Below are 24,274 nucleotides of genomic sequence, written 5' to 3' on the forward strand. Positions count from 1 at the left end.
GAGTAGAACCCAGACTCCTTGTTGTGGATGTCACACACGAATGGAATATTCTGTGCGATGATAGAAGATAAACTTCGATTTCCTTCATACTACCTCATCATTTCAACATATGATCAAAGTTAAATTTTTCATCGGTTTCCAAGCAACAACTGTTACCATAGCAACGGCAGCCTATAGCCTCTTATTTTAATCATTTTCGATTATCTCGAAATCTAGTCAGACACTTTATGACAAAACTTTCAGGATTTAAACTACTCAATCTAGACAACTTGTAGGCGAAATTAGAAAGAAATCTGTAGGAGCGTTTCCAGTAAATAATGAATCAATTTTTACGGGCTGATTTTGTTAATCTCGCATTTTTCACCAATATCTCTGGCAAAATAAAACTTGACACTTTCTCCTTTCTGTTACAAGGTCTTTCCTAATAGCAAAACATTCTAAATGTATATTGAGCTTCATCAGGGGTGGCTCTGATTTTTCAATATTTCATGTTTGAAAACAGTTAAAATAAAGCGCTGATCAGTGAAAAATTCAGTCCTACTTTGCATAAATCGAGATATCTTAAAATTCTACAACAACAACACAACACTTTATTAAAACAGACAGTTACAAGCTGGTTATATACCTACCCGCAAATAGCTAAAGCTAGCCGAGGCGGGTAGGTATGTCTATACTAAACTAAATACAAATAAATTTGGTGTTTACAAAGTGACAGCCACAACTAAAATAAAAGTTAAATATTAAGTAGTAAACAAACAAGTGAATATACAAAACAAAAAGGATTCGCAAGCTGATAGAAATTAAAGGATTGTTACAAATTTACAAGCTTTTCATTATTTCAAGAATTGAAGAAGGTGTAAGGCAAGCATTTTCTTTTTTTAAAATGTTGATTAATATTTCATGTATTTGTTTTTTTTTTCTCTCTTTTAAACTCTCTTGGTGTTTGCCACTTGTTAGAAAACTTATAAAAAGAAATACTCAATACTAATTTTCAAACTTCAGATAGTTTAAAAACGCGGTCTGGTAGAATCAAAGTGAATCAGTCTATGGTAAAAATGACATTGCATTTCTGGTACTCACTCCATTAACGCGATACTTTTGTTGAACTTTTCAGACTGCTTATCTTAAGTTCTCCTCTTAGTAAATGTTTCAGTTAATCGATTGGTAACAAAGTTTTGGAAAAGCTAACCAGCTCTGAAAATACGGTATTTTTTATTCAATACTCTTTATTTCAGGTATTTTCCCACAAGTAAGGAGTTGAATGATTGTGCTTTCTCCAATTCTGTATTTCACTGCATTTTTCCAGAACCTGGCATGGGCTCCCCGACACAGGCGGTTCTCTCGCCGGCCGCCCGTGCACGCGTCTTGACTTTTTCTTACTGTGCGTGGCTCATTGGTTTGCCCTTCGACCAACAGCACGATTTTAGGCCAAGGAGTTGTCCAACGTGAAAACACGCGAGAGAAATCTCTAGCACCAAGGGCAACTCCGGAAAACCTTTCCAAAAAAAAAAAGCCAAAAAGCAGAAAATCATCGATCGTTTAAAAATTAAGAAACGATCATGGCAAGGCATCATGGAAGAATGGGAGAAAATTGCGCTGACATTCGGCATCAATCTTGCCCAAAACGAGGCCATGGCTGCCTCGTGACCCGGGCATCTCTACTATTATGCAAATTACACGCAAAGGAAGGTTGGAAGGAGAACGTCTTTCGCCTTCCCAGTTCCCATGGTGCTTCGCTTGGTGCTTCGCGTTTGGCGCTTTTTCAAATGCGAAGGGCGTGTGGAGGAGGCCGAGAGGCCATGAAGTGCACGTTGTGATGTAAAGTTGTTCTTATCAACAACCCAAGCATGAACTCGACCGCCGAAGTATCGAGAAAGTTAATTAGAAGGCCCAATCAGTCTTCTCGAGTGGAATTCAAGCCCAGAAAAATGTGAAACAATTACAGTGATCATTTAGCCCTAAAACGTTATCTAGAGAGATGAATGCTCTAAAAGTCGAAAGAGGGCAGATTCGATTCTTCAGTTCTGATCGCTGACCGCGAGAATGCGACGGCAACAACAATTTTATTTCACAACGAAAACCCGGTTAATACAGACACCGAGGGGACGTGCCAAGGTGTCCGTATTAAGAGGGCTCTCAGAGAAACGTCACGGACATAAGTTCTTATCGATACAGAGACTAAAACAGACATTTTTTCGGCAACAAGACGTTGTTAAATTTCTTAACTGTAACTGACTCAGCTGACTGTAATAAGTTCAAACTAAAGAAATCTTACGTTCATTTATCATAATCTCGGACTAAAACTACCGTTATTGCTCTTGAAACACGACAATGGAGTCGAAGACCTATCAGCATAGGTTGATGCTGATAGCGGCAAGCATAGGACGTCAAAGAGGAAGAAGACTACAAGCAAGCAAAGGAAGTAAAAACTTTTTGTATGCATAGTAGGAAGAAAACTATTAAAGGACAACAGTACAAGTCGTACAAGGGTAAAATACCGGAAGATCTAACGCCGACTACTCAAACATGTAACGCTATTTTGCTACTATTTTTAATAATAATATCGTATTAACCCGTAGAAATCTGCCATCATATTAACAGGTTACAATGCCTACAATTAGCACATAATTAGCACACAAAGCTTGTTGTTGTTGTGTCAATGAAATTAGATAAACACTGTCCGTAAAGCGGGGTTGACGATGTATGAGAGTTTGTCACTCGGGACACAGAAAAGTGTCCATTCACCGGTGTCCTTATTAAGCGGGTTAATTTTAGAGAAAATATACATATGTATGAGCTTTTCGTCGGGACAAACGAAACTGTCCGTAATATCCGGGTGTCCGTGGAGCGGGGTTCCACTGTAAGTGTTCCACTCAGGGGCCGCACTGTCCCACGGGAGAAGTTTAAGACGGTTACCTAAATTGGCATGTGTTTGGTTTTCCCACATAGTTTTTAGGTCGTTCAAGGACGATTTAGACAAGCCAACAAGTCTGATCTACAATAATCCAAGTTGCAGAAAATGTTAGCTAGCCGGAAATTATCTCCCGAATTTTCAAGCTGCTGTCGGCTTTCCGAAAATCTTAGCCGCTGTTATGTCGCTATCGAAATGTCACCTGTAATAATCACAGTTCCAATATTACGAAACTTTGAGATGACATTTCTCCAAAGAAACGCAAGGCAGTCTCATCACAATTGAATGTGAAATTCTGAGGCGATCGAGGCCCTCAGAATATATAACCATTCACCAAAAGGAATCGCTGCTGCCTTTGTCCACTAGCAAGGTATCACTGATAACAAATCAAGACGAGCGAGTGAGACCGGTATATTAAAGGAGTTATATTTGTAATCTTAACTCCTTAAAAATATCTATTAGAAAATTAAAGACGAATGAGAAGTAGTACATCTGACTTGAATTGTATTAGATTCCTCTTAAATGCGACTTTTAATATCCTGAGATCCCGACCGATTAGCCCCAAAGATCAGTTACCAACCAACAAAAACTGAGGCCCAAGAAAATTTGAACTCGATCGGCTGAACGGTAAGTAAACGTTGCATAAACGAGTTTGCGAGCCCAGACCCAAAAAATAAGATATATCGATGTTGTTTCTCTGGCCGGACGGCCGATAATGAATGTGTTTATGCAAGTGAATAAACAACATTATAACATATTGTTAACTCACCCACTGGTGTCACGGGGTACCATTTTTCGATTCCACTTGCTGGACATTCGACCATTCCGTATTCAGCCAGTCATCAGTGTTAAACCGTTTGTTTAGTTTCTAATCGCCTCGTGTCTCACGAATAAACTTTCTCATCTTCCTGTATTGTTCATATCGTTGTGTTTTTGCACCTTCAACAGCTTCTTCACTGCTTTCACTAGCCATTGTGTAGAATTGATTGGAAGTTATCGATCGGCAGTGAATTTGAGCGTGCTTGCCTGTTTGTACATATGCCTCCCAGCCATGTTTCCTATTGTGTTCGTCAGTAATATGGCAAGTTCTTTTGTTTGTAAAAGCTTACCAAAGTTTGAATATTGTGGGCCAGAACTAATGAGGGGCGCAAACATTTGAATAACAATTCATCGAGACAAAGACTTTAGCGATTAGTTTTTGGTAATGTGTGAAATATTTAATCAACTCTGACTACTCGAATTGTGTCCTGTTTGGACGCCAGTTTTATCAAGTCAACTTAGTTTCTTGACATATATCACTATCTCAAATGGTGAATCTTTATTTTCAACAAATTTTGGTTTTATCACCGTCAAAACTGCGCTGACGTTTCAAACAGTTAGCCCTTCAGTAAGACAAACTCGTTCCCAGGGTCTCTCTTCCTCCCTCGAGGGAGAAAGACAGAGGATCCTGGGAACCAGGTTGCTCGTCAGAGTGATCGCCTGACTGAAGGGCTAACTCGAAACATGAGCTATGGTATCACGTCTCTCTTTACGGGGTAATTTCACTTTCAATTTCAACTCAGTTGATAAAACCACTGACTGGTTCGTTTTCCAGGCTTCCAACGACGCAGCACCACAGTTTCCATAGAAGCGATGACGATTCCTCCTATGTTTTTCAACAGCAATGCAGTCTAAAATGTCGTGTTCTCGAATAGTGTACCCGTAAAACAGATGACTCATCAGTGGAATTTTTCTATTGCTTTCTCAAACTTTTATTTCCCTTTGTCGATTGGCCGACTCCGACATTTTAAATAATCTGGTTTGGAGGCTACACACCCTTTGCGCAAAGCCTCTCGAGACTCTCTATAGGAGGAAAAAGGGTTAAGAAAGAATGTTGGACTAGACACTGAACGTGTAGAACGTCAGCTTCAAGTAAGCTTTGTATTTCGTTGCACTGTACCCCTCGTTATTTCTTCCCTTTCGTTTGTTTGTTAAGCTTCTTAGATAGGTCTTTATTTCTCATGCATTATCGTTCCAATGACCGTTCCTTTTGTGGATATACCACCACATTTACAAGGTCCTCCTTTGACATGGGTTAATCAAAAATGTATCGTCTCTGCCGATGAACTTATCATTGAAAAGAAGTGAGAGGGCTGTGAGGAAAAAACCACGACGCCGTAAAAATGCCCTAGGGCGCTAGACTAATGCCCGACCCCCGGGACGGACAATATGTAAAAATGCCCCACTAAATACCCGTAATACCCGGGGGGAGGTTGATACTACTGGAATTGACTGATACATAACGTCTAAACATGGTGTACACCTACGCATCTTCAGTTAGAAGGAATAGGATATTGAAACGTACCAGAGAAATGTTTTAAGTAATTGCGTATATATCATTTATTGGAATTTACAGATTGTCAGCTCATCTGAATTTACATCTCATTGCGTCACTGATATGTTTGTACAAGGAACCATATATTATTAAATAAGGAGCAAGAAATAAAACCCGTACATTAATATACAATGGAATACTCTTGACTGTGAAATAGACTGTGAAGTGAAGACAAGGCCAAATGAAGCATTCAGTAGACAACGGCTATCTCAAGGCTCAGGGCAGGGGATTCCGTAAAGAAAGTTTTTAAAGGGAGGCTCCGTCCGAACGCAGAGCCGTTTTTACCCTCTTACATGTAGTATGCGAAAGAGTTAGTGGCGAAATTTAAAAATAGCATTATAAAAGGTCGCAAGAAAGACTGTGCATAAAACGAGAAGAAACTTTCAAAAGAGAAAATTTTACATAGACCCAGCCAAAAGATATCTGTTTTAAAGATAAATCATTTCAAAAATTTCCTGGCTTGCCTCGATAGGAAGCCACAAAATGCTTGCTTTGGCCTAAGAGATCAAACCGATTCACTATAAAGTAGATGATGAGTATTAATAAGATTAATTAGTTATACGAGAGCTACATTTGAAAGTTGAACCGCGTTTCTGTAAGGCCAGTCTGTTTGTAAACCTTACCCCTGTATATTAACTTTAAACCCACCTACTCTACCCCCCACATGTAAACTTTGTCATTCCCCACCCCATCCCCAGCCCCAGTCCCTAGTCCCAGTGATACGGATTCTTCTCTAATGAATTTTTAAGTGTCTTCACTCCTCGGTAAACGGATAACGTATTCTTCGGTGCCCCTTCCGGAGGGGAAGGTTTTGTCGCTTTAGTTTTAACAGTCGTTATCACTTCAACCTCTCCACCACTCGCCGGTAGAACAGCGCTTGCGCTCTTGGGTCTGGCCGCTGGTCTTGATTTTTGTTGCTTGCGTTGTTTTTTTGCCTTCTGTTGCTGGCGCCTAACCACCGCTATTTGTTCTCCTTTTGCTTCCATGCGGGCTTCTAAGCTTTCTAGTTCTCGCCTAAGATCTTCCTGTATTCTTGGATCATCCGATTCTTGTATTTGACGAGAAAGTTCGCGGTGTTCGCTGTGAATAAAAAGTAAAGATAACATTTGAACTCAAATAGCTCTCTTGCTGCTGTTTTGGAAGCTATTTAAGGACAGTGCCTACTAATACAGCGTATTTTGTGCTGTTTATGACTATGCAGGAAAACCAGATTTTAGCAAGGGCTATTGGAATCCGAAAAGAAAATTGGGGGATAACCACTCATTTTTCAGAGATAATCAAGCAACAATAATTCAAAAAGCAGTAAAATACAAAGCAACGTATGGAGTTTTTCCATACTGAAGCTTTATTATCTCTGAAAAATGCATGGTTATCCCCAATTTTCTTTTTGGATACCAAGAGCACTTGCAAAGTTCTGCTTTCTCCGCACAGTTTTAGACCCCGCAAAAATATCCCTGTAATAGTAGGCACGACCCATAGGAAATCCGAGTATCACGAGATGCGCAGTAACAAAAGTAGGCACCGTCCTTAAGTCTGTTCAAGACGTTCATATACGTGGAAGGGGTGGGAAGAAAACTGTTACACGAGCCAATAATAATTAAGTGGTAAGGGGAGACTTGGGAGTGAAGACGATTCCCTCGAGGGATGATTTTCCTATGCGCGTTTTGTCCACCCTACTATCTCTAGAAGAAACAACAGACTACTTTTAGTCTAGGTCCATATACACAGGCCAGCGTTTCAAAACCTCTCGTTGATTGTGTCTTCGACTGAGGCCCCGTTTATAAGGAGAAAACTGTTGTCCCGGGAAAGAGGGTCACCCTCCCAGCCGAGTCAACTTCAGCCAGGGTTTATATGAGAAAAAGTTGGCCCCTTTTCCCGAGCCAACAGCGCTCGCGCATGCTCTGATTGTCTCGCCTTGACGGAGTCGACCCGGCTAGGCGAGCCAAAGTGTTTATATGGGAAAAAGTTGGCCCGGCTAGGAGGGTGACCCTACCATCGAAAAAGCGTGCCCCGGCTAGGCGGGTCACCCTTCCAGCCGAGCCAATTTTTTGTTTCTCATGTAAACGCTCCGCCAAGTTTTGTAAGGAAATGTAGGAAAAGTTGGCTCGCCCAGGCGAGTGACCCTTCTACCCGGGGCAACTTTTCTTCATATAAACGGACCAAACGGAACACTTCCTTATAAAAAAAAAAAAAAACTTAATATACGTACAAAGTTATGTGTCCAAACTCATCCTGCAGTCCCAAAAGCAGTTCGTCAAAAGCGTTTTCTGAGTCACTGGAGCGCGGTGTTGAGCCCGTACTTGGTGTGTACCTCTTCTGAGCCCGCCTTGCGGCAGCGTTGCATAGCGCGGGGTTGTGGGCCTTCATTAACGACAACACAGTCTGTACATTGGCGCCAAGCGAGTGCGACTTCGTGGTTGACTGAAAGGAAAATAAAAAATTGACGTAGGGTTAGTTTGATACAATTCACACTTGCTTGTTGTTCCAGGTCGGAAAAGTACATGTCTTGGTCTGAAATTAAATAGGGTGTGGGTTTGGAAAACCGAGTCGCAGACCCTCACCAAAAAGTCTGGGAAGTACCCCCTCCCCCCCCCCCCTCCCCGCTTCGGGGTAGTCGCACTTGACTGTTATTTCCTTGGGTATATTTGTATCTTTTAGTGCTTCAGTGTCCCAAATAACACTGTTATGTTTTCATCCTAAACAAAGTTTTCCGCCTGCTTTTCACGTGAATTTTGTCGTAGATATTATTAAGGACGGTGCCTACTAATAGCGAAGTATTTTTGTGCGGTTTATGACTATGCGGGAAGAGCAGATCTTAGCAAGGGCTATTGGAATCCAAAAAGAAAATTGGGGGTAACCATGCATTTTTCAGAGATAACTTAGCAATAATATCTCTAAAACTGAAGCGCCAAAACATAAACCAATGTATGGGATTTTTTCCCTAAATTGAAGCTTAATTATTTCTGAAAAATGCATGGTTACCCTCAATTTTCTTTTTAGATACCAAAAGCATTTGCTAAGTTCTGCTTTCTCCGTATAGTTTTAAACCGCGCAAAAATATTCCTGTATTAGTAGGCACCACCCATAGGAAACCCGAGTATCTCGAGATGCGCAGAACGTATGCGCAGTAACAAAAGTAGGCACCGTCGTTAAATTGGAAGCAGGTGCCGTCCCGCCACGGGGGCAGAGTAGGAGAGGGCCCTGGGAACGAGGTTGGTGCCGTCCAATTTGGTCTGTTTCTATCGCGTGATAGTTGATGAGGGCGAAGCTCGCATCAACTATCACGCGATAGAAATCGCCAGCTCATAATCTAATTGTTTTAGTATAAATCTACTGGTCGTTCAAAACTAAACAAGTAAATTATTTATTTCCTCATCGCAGACACTTCGAAAACGGGAAGAAGCGGGCGCCATTTTGTTGGAAATCGCTACTCACTATCTATCACAGACTAGATAGCGAGTAGCGTAGCCAATCAGAGAACGGCATTCGTGATAGAACACTAGTAGATTTATACTAAATCTCATTAGATACTAAAGGAGACTGACTCCTTCCAATTTAACATGAAAGACTATCTCCAAACACACGGAACTGCCGTGGGCACTAAAATGGCAGTAACTTTTGCCAACCGATCTTAGCAAACCACTAACGTGGAAAAGGTTCATTGACGATGTATTTTGCTTGTGGAAAACAAACAAACAAAGAAGAAATAGAACTTTTCATTGAGCACGCAAATTCGTACCACCCTTCCATAAAGTTTACCGCTGAAGTCTCACATCTTGGACACAACAGCCCGGGAGGGTACTCCCTATAATGGCCTATACGGGGAGGCTCCACCCGAAAGGGGTACCTTTTCACGCTTCGGGTATATGAAAGGGTTGGGATTTCACTAGTCGAAGTATTTAAACCATTTAACCGTCGTTTCGTCTATGCACCCTGCTTGGTGAAGGGCATTAATGAGGTGTTTAATAACTCTCTGGGATGTATCTCTTACCATTGGTTTGTCTAGTGGCTGATAGTTATTTCTATCATCAAATTGTTTCTGTCCCTCGTTGATTTTGTTTTCTCTGTTCATAACGACGGTTGTTGTGCCTTTATCTGCTTTTTTGAGAATAATTTCTTTGTTGTTAATAAGCTCCTTGAGAGCTGGGCGCTGGCAGATTATTTTTAGGTTTAACCAGTGGAGTTTCTTCTTCTAAGTAAGTCTCAAGAGCAACTGATCGTTGAATCGGTGGAATCCAACTGGATTTCACGTGAAATGGATGCTGATCAGTATTTTTGTCATGATAAACATATTGAAGGCGCATCCTTCTGGCAAATTGGTTGAAGTCTGAAATTAGCTGGCGCCTCATCTGGTCTTCTTTCGTGACAAGTGTTGGAATGAATTTCAAACCTCGAGAGAGTAAATTGATCTGTGTGTATTACCCTACGAGCAGAGGCCCTTCGATCTTCCTAGATAAGTCGGGAAGATTGATAAGTCCCAACTTATCTAGGAAGATCGAAGGGCCTCTGCTCGCAGGGTAATTGTGTATCTGAGAGGTTTTTGATGTGCTGCTTGCGTAACTCTATAGTTTCTCTAGACTTTTTTTGTTGTAAAGTATTTTTTCCGCGCTCTTCGTTTGTAATTTCTAACAGTGAATGTATTTCTATTTGTCCCTTTCTCCCTTCCCCCTTTTGAGCCAGAGAGCACACTGGGATACGATTCACTTTGTTTATTCTTGGAATCATCAATCTTTGACAGCAATTGCGTTAACATGTCGATATTCGTTTAGATATTCGATACTCACTACTCGTGTTTACATTTCCATCTCTTGGCGCCGATGGCGTCCTGCTTTTTCTAGTTTGAAAAACACTAGTTTTGTATTCTCGCGCTAAAGAGCGAATAAATTCTTGTTCGGCAATTTTTCTCGGTAGCATCGAGCCTATTTCTAAATTGTTCGCCTGGCGTGATATTTGCACGCGCGTTATATCTAAGAGTCTGAGGACAGGTTCCGTCCTTGATGTTTGCCCTCAGTTTCTTTATGGCCGTCTCAGATCTTTCGATCGTAGTATTGAGGGACGTAACTTCCATGGCTCGGCGCGGCTTTTTGCCGTCTTGGCTCTGATGCCGGTTCGGCGTATCTGGTTTCCGTTTACGCTCGTTGGGCTTCTTTGATCCTGCACCAAGCTGGTTTTGCACTGGATTTCTCATAGCTCTTTCACGGGTAGGCTGAGGTGCTGGATTTTCCCGAGTTGGTTGAGCATCTGGGATCTCAATATCCCCTGTGTCTTCTTCGGTCTCGCTAAGGTCAATATCGTCTCCAATGTCTAGAACGGACTCATTGGGATCTTCGGTAGCTGGCTGGTTATGTCGCAGTTGATCATCTTCTGTTAGAATTTGAAAATTCTCCATGTGGATGCGTAACTGAGGCAAGGCTGCAGTTTCGATTCTATTTGGATCTCGTCAGTTGCTAGAGGTATATCTCTTGGATATAGGTAATGTTCAAATATCAAAGCCGTATTTATGTCGCTTAGCGGATCCAAAATGCGCGCCTGTTTTTCTATTGGTCTAGAGATTCTGACCAATGAGCAACCTCGTTCCCAGGGCCTCTCCTCTTCACGTCCTAGTGAAGAGGAGAGGCCCTGGGAACGAGGTTGACCAATGAGGTGTGAGCGCGCTGTAAATTTCGATCCGAGAGACAGTTGTGTTTCTTTCGAAGCCTTTCTCGTCAGTATAAGGAGCATCAGTGATTATTCGTTCCAAAAAATACATGGTCTTGAGGAGTGTAAAGGTCTTTTCCTCAACACCAAAAACAAAACATATTAGAGACTTGCTGATGGCGTCGCACGTTTGTCTGTTTGTCTCGCACGTAGGCATACCTCATAAAATCAAAAAAATGCTTATTTTTCGGTGATACTTTAGTAAATGTGAAGACTGAAAACCGATGGAAAAAAATTCGTGCACAACCTTAAGGTGCTAAAAAAATTCTTGCACAGCTCAAAGGCGAAAAAAATTACTAAGAAGACAAAATTGCCCAACCCCCTCCCCCCTCAAAAATAAAATGGTCCATCCCTTAGCTTACGAAAACCCTACAAACGTTTAAACCCTAAAACGGACTGAGACCGGTAAAATAAGAATATTAAAACCGGTCTCCCGGTTAGAGCACCAAATCTCCCGGGAAATACTATTTCACAAATTTCGTTATTTTCGTGATGTCATAAAGGGAAACGGCCCTTGGAGGCTCTTGGCTGTTGCTGACACGGTTCTGCTGGCTGCCCCTGAAGATTTCTAGACGTCTCCAGATTTTTGTACTCCGGGGGTTGGCAGGTATGAAATATCGTAATCTGCTTTTACTCGTTCTGGACGTTGAAACACACTACGCGGTCATAGGACTTTGTTAATCACCAATATGAGTATTTACAGACCACGCAGTTCTTATCCCATCATTTTATCACCACTTGTACCCCAGCCTTCACAGTTTTGTTTACTTACCTGACCAACAACAAATGGAATATTTCCTAAGTTTAAACGATAATGATCCGAGGGTTTGGTGGTATGGGTCGGTCTTTTCGGCTTGGCCTTTGGAACCTAGAAGTAAGAATCACATAACTTAGCCTAACAGTGTTATTTCTTAATAAGTCAAGAGCGGAACAAAAACAAACAAACAAACAAACAAGCAAAACAAATCCAAATCCAGACGTACTTTTCTTTTCTTCTTCTTAGGCTTTGGTGGAGACGCCATATCCATAAGTATCCTATTAGTTTCTGCCACTGATTCCAACTAAAAGGGAAGAATGTGTTAGAAATGTGATGTTAGGTCAGTCTTTGGCCTGGGCGCAGTTGTTCAAAGCCCTGGGTTCACGTGAACTTTGATTCAAGTTTAATTTTTAATCAATAAAGATTCTTCAAAAAGAATTTTGTCCCTTAGTTTGACTTGGGCTTTTTTTAACGAACGAGTTGTGAAAACCTTGGTTAAATTTTAATCGGGAGTTAGCGTTTATCGGCTTTCGAACACCCGGACCCTGAAACACAGGCATACTCAGAAAAAGAAAATCTGAGTGCTGCTACAAGGAGTTGAACCTAAGACCTTCCGATTACTAGTTGGGATACTCTACCACTGAGCTACAGGAGACTCTGGGGAGGTAAATGTAGGTCATTAAACTAAGAACATGTCATATGAACCTAGTTAAATTTGAACCTTGACCAGGCAAAAAACATGGACAGCTTTTTTAGTCCATTAGTTTTATTTTTACGTTTCCTACCCCTACTTTAAATTTCTTATTTTTAATTTTATGATTTTATGGTCACCATTACATTCATAAAACAGCTGAAGAATAAATATTACTCCTTTTGTTTTTAATATGAAATTTTATTTGAAAACAGCTGTGAAAAACCTATAGTGAGGAACTTGTATTGTAAAGTATCGCTTGCGCAAGAGTTTTCAGCACAAAGAGGGCAGCAACACGGATTCTTTTGTAGTCTATGCGTCGACGCGAGACATATTAAAAGTGTTTCTTTCAAGCCTTGGACTTTAAGACATTCCATTAAATATTCTTACTACAGAAGAGCGAAAGAGCCAATTGCTGTATTTTTTCCGACAGAGCGCACAGAGTGCCTTTACCATTCTTTGTTTCACTTTTCAGCATCAATAAGCTAGCTTGAATTTTAATCATTAAAAGTAAACTAAATTCAGTTGACCTTATCTTGCTCCCTTGAAATACTTCTAACATGATTCATTGGTGAGAGGGTGATAGCGGAGTAACAAATAGTTACGAGAAGAAATGACCAGAATATTGAGAAATGTGTCATTAAAAACAATAGGCCATTTCCGAGCTGCTGTGAACCTCATTATGAAAGCGAGGCTGAGTATAAAGCTTTCCATACAAAAATTAGTTTTGTTTGCATATGAATGAAAACTAATTTTTCACAAAACTTTGCACTTAGCCTCGCTTTCATAATGAGGTTCAAAGCAACTTGGAAATTGCTACTTATATATGTATGATAATTACTAACAACCTCGGCTGTCTTGTCCTGCACAAGTTTTCTTTGGTGAGCCTCCTCTCTCAGCTTGTCTTCTAATTCTCTGATTTTACTCTTAAAACAAGATTAGCGCAATGAGTTGGTAATACATGAATGATACTGAATTTGGATAAGCACTTCCCTGCTAGCAGAGGTCTCTGATGCCATCAGAGACCTCTGCTAGCAGGGAAGATAAATACCAGTATATATTCAAAATAAAGCTATTCATAGTTTCTGATCCTGGCCATACATGTACACAGCCAATGGCACTTACTAAACGTTTTCTTACATTCAAAGTACTTTCAATTGCTTTCAGTTGAAGGGCTTGGGGCATAACCAACCTATAGTGCATTTCAGATTGCAATTTATTGTCAGTTTTGCCTCAGATTCACCGGCAGGATTTCTGCATGTGGCCTTGCATTCCTTGAGTAAACGTTGCTCCAATGTTTTATCCGCTGCTTTAAGCCTTGTTTACACGTACAATGTAACGACGCAAGCATTTAAGCACAAGCACAAGAGAATGGAATGATTTACATTCTCTTGTGCTTGTGTTTGTGCTTGCATCATTGCGTCGTACGTGTAAATGGTAAAACCAGGACGACGCAAAACAGCATATATTAAACATGGGAGCAACGTTTCCTGAAGGAATTCAAGGCTACATGTAAAAACTCCAGTGAATCTGAGCTGAAACAACAAAATGCAATCTGAAATGCACTATACATGTTGGTTGGTTATGCCTCCAGCCCTTCAATTAACAACACAGTAAAAAGTAACTCCTATTAAATACAAATATTACTTTTGGCTTTTAAACAATAGCAAAAAGCTTGTTGATCAAAGCAATACATGTACAGTTACTCACTTCAGCTATAGAATGCTGTGCTGTTAATTTCATATGATCTCTCTCCAACCCAGCCAGTTTACCCAGCTGCCCTCGGATATCATCAGATGATTGCTGAGCGGCTTGTTTGGCCACCATGGCCGATCTTTGTATTGCACTGTCCCTATCTGCTTCAGCGGTCTGAACCATCTTGCGCATGTAATCCAACTGTTTTTCAAGCAAGTTACAGCGTGCTTCTGCACTTTGTAGATCATCTTCTAATTCTAAAAAAACAAATATTTCCCATAACTTGTAAGTAATGCTTATTATGCTCATCAGACTAAATATTTAATATTTATCTGGATACTGTGTAGTTATTTTTAAATTTACTGGCCTCAGACCCATAAAGTTGCTCTTAGAGGAGGGATATTACCTTCCGCTCCAAGCAAAACTATGTGTGGCAGAATAAACAAGCAATATAGGGAAAAACATAGCGTACAAACATTGTCAGCTTGGGGGTGAGGGGGTTGACGCAATGCAAGCTATTACATGTACATGTAACTTACAAGATCCTGTACAATTTGTATAGGAAATCAAATGGTGATAAGTGAAATTAGGAAATAATTTCATGCACACTTTTTCAAAATTCTAAAAAAATTCCCGAGCCAAGAAATAACTAGAAATTTCAATTGAGAACAGGGCAAAAAACTCCCACTCGTCCGCCCGTCCGAGACGAGTACTCTCATATCTTGGACGAGTGGATTTCCAAAAGCACTTGTCCTACGGGACGAGTAGAGTTTGCCTAAAAAAAGATGTTCTTTTCTACTGAGGTCTGAGTTCCTAAGCATTTTGGACATTGTAAACTAGCAACTTTCCCGTTTTCGCCTCTGTTTTCCGAGAATATTTGGTTCTGTTGTTTCGATGAAGACTGGGATCCACATACCGTATATGGAAATGACGACCTCGCTTGAGACAAGGTGAACGATGCAGTTAATGTTGTGGCAAGTTTTGTGATTATAAGAAGTAATAAAATCTGTGAAAAAATATGAAGAAAGTCGAATTCGAAAATTTCAACCAACATGGAAAAAAGAATTTCCCTGGGTTAAAATTGACCTGGAGAAGAATGAAATGTTCCGCATTGTATGCCGCAGGTATCCAACAGTAGCCGATAAAGCGAGTCGGCTTTATGTTGGCATCAATGGATCGTCGGCCACTGATTTTCGCCGTGATTCTCTGGTGAGTCACGAGAAGAGCCATTCTCATTACTTTTGTTTTCAATGAGCTAAAAGCGAAAAACCATAGCAGGCGCCGCTACAGCGAATAAGCCGTAAAATCGACGAGGAGTCAAAGGAGTCATCTTAGATCGCAGTTTTAATACCTCATAGATGACCTGCATTTTCTCAAGTTGTGTATAAAGAACGTGAGTGATCCCCGATGTGTCTGTATGAAATGGTGTTGTATTGGAAAGTGCAAAAAACAACATAAATTGAAATAAAATAAATACTCGAGATTTGGTACAAAACAGATTATACAATTTCTACGTTTTTTTATGACATTTTGTTATTCACTTTAATAATTTTTTCGGACTAGTAAATTTAACTTTCGGACAACCAGAATCTGAACGTTACTCGTCCAATGGACAAGTGGAATAATAAAAAAGTTTTTTGCCCTGGAGAAAATGCAACCAAAATTATTTCTTAATTTCATGAGTATACCATTTGATTTATCTTTTAATATCATGGGCAAGAAATTATGCTCACGATTGTGAGTTTCTGACTTGTTTATTTTATCAAAAAAATGTTGCATGGCAATTTCTTAATTTGATGTGTGAAATAATTATAAATTAAGGCTGAAATTTCATGCCAAAATTAAGGAGTAAATTACCGTATTTGTCACCCATGATGTTATTATTAAAACCTGACAGTGTAAGGTTTCTACCATAATTTAAAGGTACACTTCCACGGAAACCCATTCTTATTAATTATTAATAAGAGAAGTACAAAGAAAAACAATCATGTATTAACTAATAAAGAAAATAAACTAAAGGTGAATTTAGATTTTCTTTGTGCATCAATTTTCCTTCACTCCCAGAATGCTGCAACTTACGTTGATTTTGTTTTGCAATCACTCCTTGTGTTGATTCTCGAGCAGTGAGTTCTTTCTGCAGCACATCTTTATAATGCCTTGACTCTGTAGCTAATTTCTTCAAGTTATCCTCCGCGTCTGCTCGCTCCAACTCAAGATTCCGAATTTTTTCTTGTAAGCCCTTTAGTGCAGACACCACAGCTATTATGAAAAATGGAAATGATAAATCAGAAATATTTACCACATGCTCTGGTTCAATGAAAAGTAGCCTGGCTGTTTGACTTTAGGTTTAAAGCCTCAGAAAGATTTACCAGGCCCCAAGATCCAAGTTGATTCCATGTTGACGTTCTGGTGAGCCATAACTCAAATACTTTTAATCAGGACATTACTAGTTTTGATAGAACATCCACAACTTCTTGTCTAAGAGCATGACAAAAGGGCAGTAACCATGTACATTTAAAACTACTAATACTGACTTTGTAACTCACTAAATAAAAAAAAACATCATTCTCATTAAAAGTCTGCAGTAAAGAGGGGACATTATAGACTACTTTACCTCGGCTGTTAGTGTGGGAAAAAGTCGTCCTTGGAGACGGATGGAGATTGTCTTGAAAAGAAGATACAGAACCAGTGGCTCCAGCGAATGAGGACGAAGAACGGACACTAGCTCTGTGCGGTGAGTCTACGCCATATCCTCTGTAACCAGGCTGGTATGAAGGAGGGGACTACAACGAACATAGGCACTGATAAATAATTTGTCCAAACGGTCAAGAAAGCAGCAGACTGACAATAAATTGTCAAAGAGAACAACATTTTTTAGTTTGCAAAACATTTTTTAGCTTGCAAACTAGAAAACATTGTTGTCTGTTTACAATTAATAAATAATTATAACAAAGGATTCCGCAGATTCAGAGGTTTGAATAATGCAAAGGTCTATCAGTGTTAAGCTGCAGGGTGGGGAGGCCAGACAAAGGATGGGCATTTCAACTTGGCTGAAATTTTTTGTTCAATTGTCCCAGTGCACAGCATTTGTGAATGGTCAAAAAGGTCACTAGTAAGCATCTTTGAATATTTTGTTAAAAACCATTGAAAGAGTCAAAAGTCCCCATTATGGGCAGATGATTGCTGTCAAAACCCTTGCCTATACCCCACTTCCCCACAGTGACCCAACATTGATAGGTTGATTAAGCCTTATTCACTTAATGATTTCTATGAAACTATTAACCCTCAAAACTCACAAGTTCAGTTATCAGGTAAAATCACTTAAAGAGGTAATTTGATTAATATGTTTCACTGTCTACATATGACTACATGTTCTTATAACTGGTTTGTGTACTCATGTGCACACCTTTCAGCTTTAGTAATGCACGCCATAATATTAAAATTACACCTGTGTATAACATTAATGGAGACAAAGCGTGCAGCTTAGGCACGCATGGAATAAAACCATACTGTACCAGAGAGACATGACTGATGAAATAATACTATTTAGTACTATATCAAGAACACTTTTTACAATAACTGTTAATATTCCTGCACACTGATCGGCTCGTAGCTATTGTCTATAAGAGTACAGACAATAAAAATGAAGTAAGATGTAACATGCACTCTTTTTCAATGGAAAATAAAGCCAATTCTGCTTGTACCTTTTCCATGTTATTGTAAATAACAAATCAACGGCAGTTTTCTATGGTCTATACTCTTATAGACCATAGAATGATGCTGTAAAATTTCATGGTCTATTTAACAATTGTTCCGCGAGTGCATGTTGGATATGAGATGACAGATAGCCTACAGTGCATTAAGCACTGAGTTGGCTATAATCATCTCATATCCAACAAGCACGAGTGGAATGATCTTTTTTTGGTCGCTGTATCTCAGACATGGTATAATGGCCGATATATCATAGCTGCTAAGCCAATCAAATCGCTGAAATTGCATTATACAATGATCTTTTTCTTAAATAAAAGAGTACAAACCATGGAAAGCTGTTTCTTAATAAATACATTGCAGATGTAAGCAGCTGCACCGCATACTGCTTGGTTGTAACCGTTTCATGCATAATCATGACCTTATCCTTGTCCCAGAGATTTTCTTCCTTCTTGTACCTTAAAGAGGATTGAGCCGCAAAGCTGCGACAACGAGCTGCAACGTTCTTGTCTCGATGCGTTGCGGCTCGTTTAGTTTGGGGAAAGAGAAGAAAACCTCCGGCACCAGGGTAACATGACCTCCAACTTGCAAATTGCCTTACAAAAACGCTTCCACGGTTTAGTGTTTGCATCACACCGAATACTACTTTTTGTCTTAAAGCCGATTAGTTATGTCCGATCATCAAAACAACAAGAAAACGGATGGCCTTTTCAAGAAACGGATGTGCATAAAAAATAAACAACTATGCCGAGTCAAAGTCAAAAGCAAGCTGTAGATCAGAGTGTAGGTCGAGGACATCGTAGCATGAGATGTAGATACCTACAGAATGTCTTACCGCACCATCCCTGTAATCCATACTTCCTCAAAACACGGCTACATAAAAGAATTCTATGCAAGCTTTGTAATCGACGCGAAAAACAATCTTTTACGGACAAAAAGAACTCATTTTCCCTAACACTTTGTTACGATAAACGCTTCTTTAGCGTCCGTTGTCTACAGCGATTTTCTGCTGTATGACTGCGGGCTCAGAAAACAATTCTTACTGTCCCTACACCAGAGAGGCATGATTTGAACAGGCCTGGATACCTAGTTACTTGCCGCCATGTTAGTTTGTGGTACATTTCTAAACATGTGGGAAAAATGCAAGCTTATCTGTCTAAAAAACTGTTAACTCATTTGCGGCTTCAAGGGTCATCCAAGGAACAATGTGGAGAGCCAACCGCTCTGTCCTTTCACCGCAGTGGAATCAGCTGTGGCGCTTCAAAAGGTAGTCGCAACTCTTACACTGCTTACATCATGCGCGCGTGAATCGAAGCGGAGGTTTTCACAAAAATCTTGTTTTATAAGCTTACCACATGTACACCGAGTTGACAGCTCATAATGCCTACAGTCTGAACAAGTTAACTGCCAGATATTGTTGAGATTTTGGTATGAGGTGTAGTATAGACAGATGAAGACGGAAGGTCTTGAGTAAACTGCCCAGCAAGCTTACGTAGTGTGACCGACTTTCAAAACCTATCAATTCGATATTTACTGTGCAGTTTGAATATGTCCGCACCCAGGAGTATTACGTGAATTAAACAATTTTTTGATTTATTTCGCTGCTTTAAAGGTGGAAAAGTGATATGCACCTACCCACCCATTGTTCTCCACCCCCCCCCCCCCCCTTCCTATTCTTTGATTTCATTCATTCCATTTATTGACACCTTCCAATAGACAATCGTTTCCATGTGAGCCAAAGTTTGTAATAAAGTGGTAGGTTAAGAGATTAGGAAAACAATCTTCACTACTGATCAAGCTTTGGTATTTCACATGTTCAATAAGCATTCACAGAATCCACTTCTACGCTACCGTAATTACAGCATTTAACCACCAAAACACAGCTTTATCCAACTCTTTTGAGGGCAATTGAGTGTATGTTATTGGTAACCGGTGGAATAGCAAATTGACTAGATCAGTAGGTGACACTGTTCACTGTTTGCAGAAGTGCCCTGAAACGTGGCCTTTGTGTAATCAAGGAGGAGAAGAAACCCAACTGTTTGGAAGCTGCAAGTGAGTTGACAAGTTTCTATTCTGTACTACATGAAGGAACCTTAACATGTGTATATTGTAACGCTCATAGACTAGCAGAAGCATTTGATCAGGCTCACCTTGATACATTTACATGACTGTGTATCACATTTTTGGCATTAGAATTCATGACAATTTTGAACAGAGTTTATCAGATACAGGTCAATATTTCACTTGTGTGTATGTTGTGGTTTAAATTTTTTTTAAAGCAGTTTAATTTTTTATTTTCCTTTGTGGAGTATTCATATACATAATCTGAGACAAAGGGAAAGAAAAATCAGACTGGTTTGAAAATTTTTGAACCAAAGAAAATTTTGAACCACAGCGTTATATAATGTTGTATAGTGTTGTGGTTCAGTTTTATCCTTGGTTTAAATTTTATTGTGCATCATTTCAAACTCATTATCATACATTACTGTATCCAAGAACAATAGGAAGATGAAATAAACCAAGGATAAATAATTATTTGAACCATAGCATTATATGTCTTAAAATATTTCTTAATTTGAACAGTTCACCTAATTTAAATCATACAATTATTGTATGATTTAAATTAGGTGAAATAAATAAATAAATAAATTAATTAATTATTTTTAATTAATTTATAATTACATTGACTCATGGTTTTCTTTCAAATTTCTACTCTTGTTTGAACAGGTCATTTTAAGTCAGGTGACAGAATAAATGGCTATACAGTCAACAAGGTAAGTTTCTAGCAATCTTCTCCCTTAGTTGCAAAGTAAACATATTTCGCTAAGTATAGTTTTCCCCAAAATTATCTTATGGTAAGAGAAATTGACATGTTGAGCTTAAAAGCTTGGACATGATTAGGAAGGAATGAGGGAAGGTGTACAGTGATCTGAAATTTGAAACAAACACCAGTTTCACTTATGCATAGTATACTGCAGGAGGTTATTATAAATTTGTAGCACTGTGGTAGATGAAAATAATCAGGATTATTGTTGTTCAGAGATGTTTTGAATTATAGTGATTAAAGTTTGGGATGTACAAATTCAAACCACTACATATACATCCTAACTGGGGCCTGATTAGGCAACAGGGTGAGAATGAGGGAGAAACAAGAGTGCTGTCTGGAAAGTGGAAAGATAGTAAGAAGCAAAAGGAACAGAAGGAAAGGAGTTGGGCCCATCAACGAAGGGAAGGGACTGTGAGAAAAGGCTAGAGGAGATAAGAAGTTTGAAGTATTGTCTCCCCACTTTTCATCACGAATACTTGAAGACTGGGGCATACTGCTTTGTTCAACAGTGTTGTCTTTTAATGTTGGTCCTTTTCTTTTTCCCTCAGGTTGTATCCATTCCTGAGCTGTTCTTGGTGTCTGTACAACTGACTCATGACAAGACAGGAGCACAGCACTTGCACATTGCGCGAGACGATTCCAACAATGTCTTCACGTAATTTATTCCTTCCATGCTACTTTTTATTAGAAGCAGATAATACTAACAGTGTAAAGATCCGACAACTTAAAATTAGGCATTCACCCATTTTAACTCAATATTTTGCTTGTTCTCCCTAACAAATGGTGATTACCCATTTGCACACCTGGATACAGCTCTACGATCTCCATTCGACAGGTGGTTCATCTACGCATCTACCTAATTTTACTGATGTACTGTAAACACAGGCAGATGTTAAGTTGCACCCTGAGTTTAGAGGCTCAAAGTTTAGGGGAAAAAATTTTTCAGAAAAGATTCATGTTCAATAAATGTAACCAAAACTCAATACTTTTCTTTGCCAAATTTTATAAAAATCACAGGTGAATTACTTCTCATCACTTACAGTATGTACACATATTTGCATGCCTATGTTTTTATTTGTGAATTTATTTTTAACACACGTTTGTTTCAGCGTGGGATTCCGTACTACCCCTATGGACAGCACAGGAGTTTCTCACATCTTGGAACACACTGTGTTATGTGGCTCACAGAGATTTCCAGTCAGGGACCCATTCTTTAAGATGCTCAACCGATCCCTTTCTACCTTCATGAATGCTTTCACAGGTACTAGTTTTACAGCAGTTACCAATAACACGCGACCTATCGCCCTCAAAATACTCCGATATAGTTGCCTTTTGGTGGACGTCAATGAAAGAAAAGCCGTTGAAATTGTTTTGAATTCTGAGAACATTTCAAGACAACAGAACAAAGAAATTGACAGTTTTATCTGCTGACAGATGGTAAACTTTATTAAAGTTGATTTCCAAGACAGGTTATCTAAAAAATGCGCATTGTTTAGACGAAGCCGTATTTTTTTATGAAACATTTGAAATCGCCACACCTGACAATTAAATCAGCAATCCGTGCAAGTGAGCAAATTATCACATGCAGTGAAAATCGAAATTTTTAATTCAAAAATACCTTTTATTTGCGCTTGATCTGGCTGGAGAATCAATTTAAATAAAGTTTACTTTCTCTTAGCGAAGTAAAATTCTTAGTTTCTTGCAGGGTTACCTTGGAATCTTGTCAGAATTCAAAATAATTTCAACGACTTTTCTTTGATTGACGTCCACCAAAACGCAACTTTATCAGACTCTTTTGAATGCCGTAGGTCGCGTGTTATTGGTAACCGCTGTAACTCCCATAAGTCTCCTCAGTGATACAAATCCAAACTAGAAATTGGAAGGTCATAGGTTCCACTCTTGTTGAAAGAACTCAGATGTCCTTTTTCTGAGTATACCTGAACATTTCACTGGCTAAAAAATTCAAAATCCGTCTATCTTTGTTTTTCACTTGTTTTTAATCCAGATGTGAGTTTTCCAGTACTTGAAGCATATACATTTGACAGCAGAAGTGGGAAAGGAATGTACTAATAAAACAAATTGGGTGCGCCTAGATTAAGTTGCATCTGTTTATAACCCACCGATCAATTTTCGTGCGATTTAATTGGCTCCTTTAATTTATGTCACGTGGTGCAAATTCACAGGACGGTTATCACGCATCAAGCCCCGCCTGCGTCGATATTTGCTCTCCTATTATTTCCATTGAAAAGAAACAAAGCTAGCTCAAGAGTTTCACCTTTTCATCTTTATTATTTTACATGGAAGAAAAACAAACTCGTTTTGCAGATGTCCAGTCATGTTTACAGCAAAAAGTTGGTCGCAAAAGCTGTTCCGGAAAGTTCAAAAATGTCAACCAAACATGCTGTCAACGTCTTTGAAAGTGTAGAAAGTTACGAGTAGACTTTCAGATTTAGTCCTATGCAAACTAAGTCAGTTTGTCAAGTTTTGGTCCAATCACAGTGAAAATAAACTTCCTGTAAACCAATCAAATGTACTTGTTTACGTCAATCACGTGCATCCGCCATCGGATCATCACTGGCTTTTTTACAAGCGGTTTTCACGCGATATAAAATTAATGGGAGGGTTATAAAATAAATAAACCCCTTTCTGGCTTGCTGGTATGTCAGCCGATAATGTCCTTGGCTGAGAGATTGTCCTCAAAATTTCACAATTGCCCTCGAAGCTTCGCCTCTCGGCCAAATTTTCATTTTTCGGACAATCTCTCAGCCGCGGACATTATTAGCCGACATACCAGCCGCCTGAAGGGGTTTATTTCTTAAATATACCTGTATATAATAAAAATTATTATTGTATGACAAACAATGCGTGAGAACAACATAGAGATATCATGCACAGCAATGGCATGATTGAACAAAGCATTATTTAATTCCTCCCTTAACTTCTTTCCTTCCTTTTTTTGTTTTGAAATCCTTATTACAATGGTCTTGTCAGTTTTCTCTTCTTTTTATTTTTGTTCCACTTTTAATCCATGATTTGTGGTCAGCAAAAACCTCAAAGTAGCCAGCAATATCACCCGTCACCCATGCCCTTTGATGACCCTGTGTACATGTACTTGTCAGTACATGTACATATAACTTACATTTCTCCCGTTGTTTTGTGTTATTTGACAGCCAGTGATTTCACCATGTATCCTTTTGCAACACAAAATGCCAAAGACTTTGAAAACTTGTTGTCTGTTTACCTGGATGCTGCATTCTTCCCTCAACTGAGAGAGCAGGATTTTAGGTTAGTGCGTAGACATTTAACGAAAACATAATCAAGTGCTACAAAGATGTTAACCAAAGGAATGTTTAAGGTCACAACTAATTATAGTATTTTTTTAGACCAAATTCTCGCAAAAGGGGGCAATTACTTCTAAGTTTCCTTAACATGCCTGAATTAATAATAGAACTTTTCCTTTAAATACTGGCGCCATTAGTTAAAAGTAACATTTCTGTGATTATTTTTGTTCCAGGCAAGAAGGTTGGCGTTTAGAACCAGAAGACCTGTCCAACCCCAACTCTCCAATAGTTTTCAAAGGAGTGGTGTTCAATGAAATGAAAGGAGCTATGGTA

The 24,274-nt window shown here is 39.3% G+C and overlaps 2 protein-coding genes across 4 annotated transcripts in view; one reads left to right on the forward strand and one right to left on the reverse strand.

Moving 5' to 3' along the window:
* Positions 1-5,265: 5,265 nt before the first annotated feature.
* Positions 5,266-18,826, reverse strand: LOC146453798 (centrosomal protein of 57 kDa-like). Of its 3 annotated transcripts, none has more exons than XM_085096198.1 (9): positions 18,669-18,826; positions 16,740-16,908; positions 16,205-16,384; positions 14,141-14,382; positions 13,276-13,356; positions 11,966-12,043; positions 11,755-11,850; positions 7,495-7,706; positions 5,266-6,365 (listed from the first exon to the last, which is right to left on the reverse strand). In XM_085096198.1, the coding sequence occupies exons 1-9, from the start codon at positions 18,687-18,689 to the stop codon at positions 5,993-5,995; spliced, it is 1,452 nt and encodes a 483-aa protein (XP_084952324.1). In that variant the 5' UTR covers positions 18,690-18,826; the 3' UTR covers positions 5,266-5,992. The 3 variants fall into 3 exon arrangements, with proteins under 3 accessions (XP_084952324.1, XP_084952323.1, XP_084952322.1); XM_085096197.1 differs by having other exon boundaries at positions 13,279-13,356; positions 18,657-18,826; XM_085096196.1 differs by having other exon boundaries at positions 18,657-18,826.
* An 88-nt stretch (positions 18,827-18,914) lies between these two features.
* Positions 18,915-24,274, forward strand: part of LOC146453799 (presequence protease, mitochondrial-like) — a 30,501-nt gene continuing 25,141 nt past the window's right edge. The window contains exons 1-7 of the mRNA XM_085096153.1: positions 18,915-19,100; positions 19,818-19,885; positions 20,561-20,607; positions 21,209-21,315; positions 21,770-21,921; positions 23,831-23,945; positions 24,175-24,271. Coding sequence (XP_084952279.1) covers positions 19,039-19,100; positions 19,818-19,885; positions 20,561-20,607; positions 21,209-21,315; positions 21,770-21,921; positions 23,831-23,945; positions 24,175-24,271 — 648 coding nt within the window. The 5' untranslated portion in view covers positions 18,915-19,038. The remainder of the gene's footprint in view (positions 19,101-19,817; positions 19,886-20,560; positions 20,608-21,208; positions 21,316-21,769; positions 21,922-23,830; positions 23,946-24,174; positions 24,272-24,274) is intronic.

Source organism: Pavona decussata, unplaced genomic scaffold, assembly GCF_977016875.1.
Source record: "Pavona decussata unplaced genomic scaffold, jaPavDecu1.1 SCAFFOLD_322, whole genome shotgun sequence".
NCBI classification, from domain to species: domain Eukaryota; kingdom Metazoa; phylum Cnidaria; class Anthozoa; order Scleractinia; family Agariciidae; genus Pavona; species Pavona decussata.